General features: G+C 45.2%; 1 protein-coding gene across 1 annotated transcript in view; it reads left to right on the forward strand.

The window, feature by feature from the left end:
• The first annotated feature begins 1,299 nt into the window (after positions 1-1,299).
• The window catches only part of LOC123517389, a 1,968-nt gene continuing 77 nt past the window's right edge, over positions 1,300-3,190 (forward strand). The window contains exons 1-2 of the mRNA XM_045277401.1: positions 1,300-1,945; positions 2,741-3,190. The exon at positions 2,741-3,190 is cut by the window's right edge and continues 77 nt beyond it. Of these exons, the coding sequence (XP_045133336.1) occupies positions 1,588-1,945; positions 2,741-3,190 (808 nt within the window). The 5' untranslated portion in view covers positions 1,300-1,587. The remainder of the gene's footprint in view (positions 1,946-2,740) is intronic.

The following is a 3,190-nucleotide window of genomic DNA, read 5'->3' on the forward strand; positions in this document are numbered from 1 at the left end:
AGTCCTTGGGTTTCTCACCCAATCAGCTAGTGTTTGGACACCGAGTGCGTGGACCGCTCGACGTAGTTCGGGAGGCTTGGTGTCAGCCGTCGCCTGAGCGCCCTGTCTCACTGCTTAAAAGCCTCATGAGCAGTCGAGAGAGATTGGCCAAGGCATTAGAGGTGGCGCAGGCCCACCTGTGTAAGGCCCAGCAGAGTATGAAGGGGTATTATGACCGCAGGGCCGAGTATTGGAGTTTTGCCCCTGGAGATGAAGTGCTTGTGTTGTTACCACTTCAGGGCCAGCCCCTATGTTATAGAAAAGAAGGTGGGTGACCTCGAGTACTTGGTGGTCACTCCTGACCGGCGCAAGAGGGCTCAGCTGTGTCATGTTAACATGCTGAAGCCCTATTTTCGTTCTACTAGCCAGAAGGGCTCTTTTAGTTCTGCCGTGCAAGAGGCATCTTCAGTTTTATTTTTCTGCCAGGAGGGAGAGGCACCAGAAGTTATTGGGCCTGAACCTGTTGTTCCTACAGGGCAGTGGGAACGGAATAGCCTCCATCTCTTGAAAGAGAAGGTTGAACATTTAGGGATCAGCAAGATGAGTTGCTTCGGCGGCTGAGGAAGTACTCTTCTGTGTTCAGCAGTGTTCCGGGCAGGACTCAGTTGATAGAACACGATATTGATGTTGGGGACGCAGAGCCTGTCAAACTGCCCCCATACCGAGTAAATCCTATGAAGCAAGAATTGGTGGAGAAGGAGTTGGAGTATATGCTTGAGCATGGGCTCATTACTGGGACTTACAGTCAATGGAGTTCACCAATCACCCTGCAGCCTAAGCCTGACGGCAAGGTTAGGTTTTGTATTGACTTCAGGCGAGTGAATGCTCTAACCGGAGCAGACAGCGTTGTGGCAGATTGTCTGTCCCGGGGCCATTCCCTTTAATCAGTTCCCTGCTTTAAAAAAAATGTGTAAATGTTGTTTCTAAAATTTTTCCTTTTAAGGGAGGGCGTGTGAGGGGCACCGCCTTATTTCCCTTTTATTTCTTATTATTTCGTGTGTATGGCGGCCCCAGCACAGCCTCTCGCTGTTCCGCTGTGCGGCCACCCTCCCCCTCTCGTTGTGCCTGGCAGAAAACGCCAGTACCGAGCCAGTCTTTAGCTGAGGTAGACACATTCGCTCTTGGGTTCTGGCACAGGGTTGAGACGCGTGTTGCTAGGCTGTTCTGGGTGCTCAACAGCCTCGATCTGGGAGTTGTGCCCTCCTTTTTGAGTAGCTGGTTTGCTGCTGGTTAGGCCGTGACGGTGTGGAGCAACGGGTTTGTTGTTCCAGGGGAAAGTGTAGCTGGTTTGGCTGCATTTTCGGAGCTTTTGCGTTCGTCCCCTCTTGGTGAGTGGCGGCGCGGAGAGGTGTCGCGGCTATTACACGGGCACGTTTTGCCTGAGCACAGCATGTTCCGTGAGCATAAATTTCACGAGCTGCTCACGCAGTTAATTACACGGTAGGGGCTATGTTCAGCCATTCCATCAGCAAGTTTCTGCGTTTATAACGGGGCCCTATTGTTTTGTGATCAGCTGCTAGCCACACCAGGCGAAATTCTTCATCATCAATGCCTCCTTACATTTATACAAGAGAGCAGATGACGCGAATGGCTATGGCCTTGGTTGTCATCGCCATGGCTGAGTACGAGGAGTCTGCAGGTGGTGGAAAAAACAGGAAGAGGAGGAAAATATGGACTCGACCGTGGCTGGCACGACGTGTAGAAGGAAGCCAGTACAACAACCTCATTCAAGAACTGGCACTTGAAGACCAAGATAGATACAAAAATTGGATGCGGCTGGATAGAAACCAGTTTCTGGAGGTGTTGGAGCTGATAAAACCTGCCATCGCAAAACAAGACACCAACATGAGAGCTGCAGTTCCCCCACAGGATAGACTGGCCATCACACTGCGTCACTTAGCTACAGGTAAATTACTTTTATGTGTTTCAGTATTACCCAGTACACCACACGTAATTATAAACTGTCTCAAAATCTAGGCCACACTGTTTGGAGCATTTCTGATCCCATACTACCTTGTCATAAATTACTAATAATACAGGGACGGAATTTCAAAGATTTCCCTAAATTTTGAGCTTGGATCATGTGTCAGGTAAATTTAAGTTGTGATAGGAGATAACTAAGTAAAGTTAGGTTAGTTTAGGATTAATGTTTATTTAACATTAAATTAGGTTACATCAGGTTAGGTTAGGCTAAGTTAAGCTATGCTTTCTAACCCCATATTACCCTGTCACAAATTAATAATAATATAACAAATTAATAATAATATTGGGACGGAGTTTCAAAGATTTTCCTCAATTTTGAGCTTGGATTTTGTGTTAGGTTAAGTAAATTTAAGTTACCGTACATTAGGATATAACTAAGTAAAGTTAAGTTAGTTTAGGATTTGGTTAAGTTAGTTTAAGTTTGTTTATGATTAATTTTGTTATGTCAGGTTAAGATTGATTACTTTAGGTTAGGTTCTGTGATCAGTTTATCCTATTCACTTGACTTTATTTAACTTTTGCATTTTGTAGACCATGTCATTACAAACAATATTATCAAGCTAGGTTTATTTCAAGTATCCCTTGGTAGTGTACAACACTCATTTAATCTCAGCAGGTGCAGCAAAAGATTAAATACACAACGTTGGGTCAGGCTGGGTAAGATAATTCAATCCTTGATAGAGTGGCATTTTTTTCAATTGATCTTCTTTTTCCCCAGGAGAATCACAGCAGTCTCTCAGCTACCAGTTCCGTGTCAGCCAGTGCCTGATATCCTCAATCATCCCAACTGTGTGTTCTGCCATCTACGCAGCCCTTCAGCCAAGCTACCTGAGCGTCCCTTCCACACAAGAAGCATGGAAGAAAGTTCCTGCAGATTTTTTTAGAGTGTGGAACTATCCATCATGTATTGGTGCCCTTGATGGAAAAAGAATATTGATTGCAAAACCAAACAACAGTGGATCAGATTTCTATGATTATAAGGGCCACTGTAGTATAGTGTTGATGGTATTAGTTGATGCAGATTATAAGTTTTTGTATTGTGATGTAGGGATCAACGGGAGAGCCACTGATGGGGCAGTTTGGCAGAAATGCACTCTAAACAAAGCTCTCGAAGTCAAACAACTGAACATTCCTACACATTCCTACACAGAAAAAGTGGCTCCATATG

This window comes from Portunus trituberculatus, chromosome 42 (assembly GCF_017591435.1).
Source record: "Portunus trituberculatus isolate SZX2019 chromosome 42, ASM1759143v1, whole genome shotgun sequence".
NCBI lineage: Eukaryota > Metazoa > Arthropoda > Malacostraca > Decapoda > Portunidae > Portunus > Portunus trituberculatus.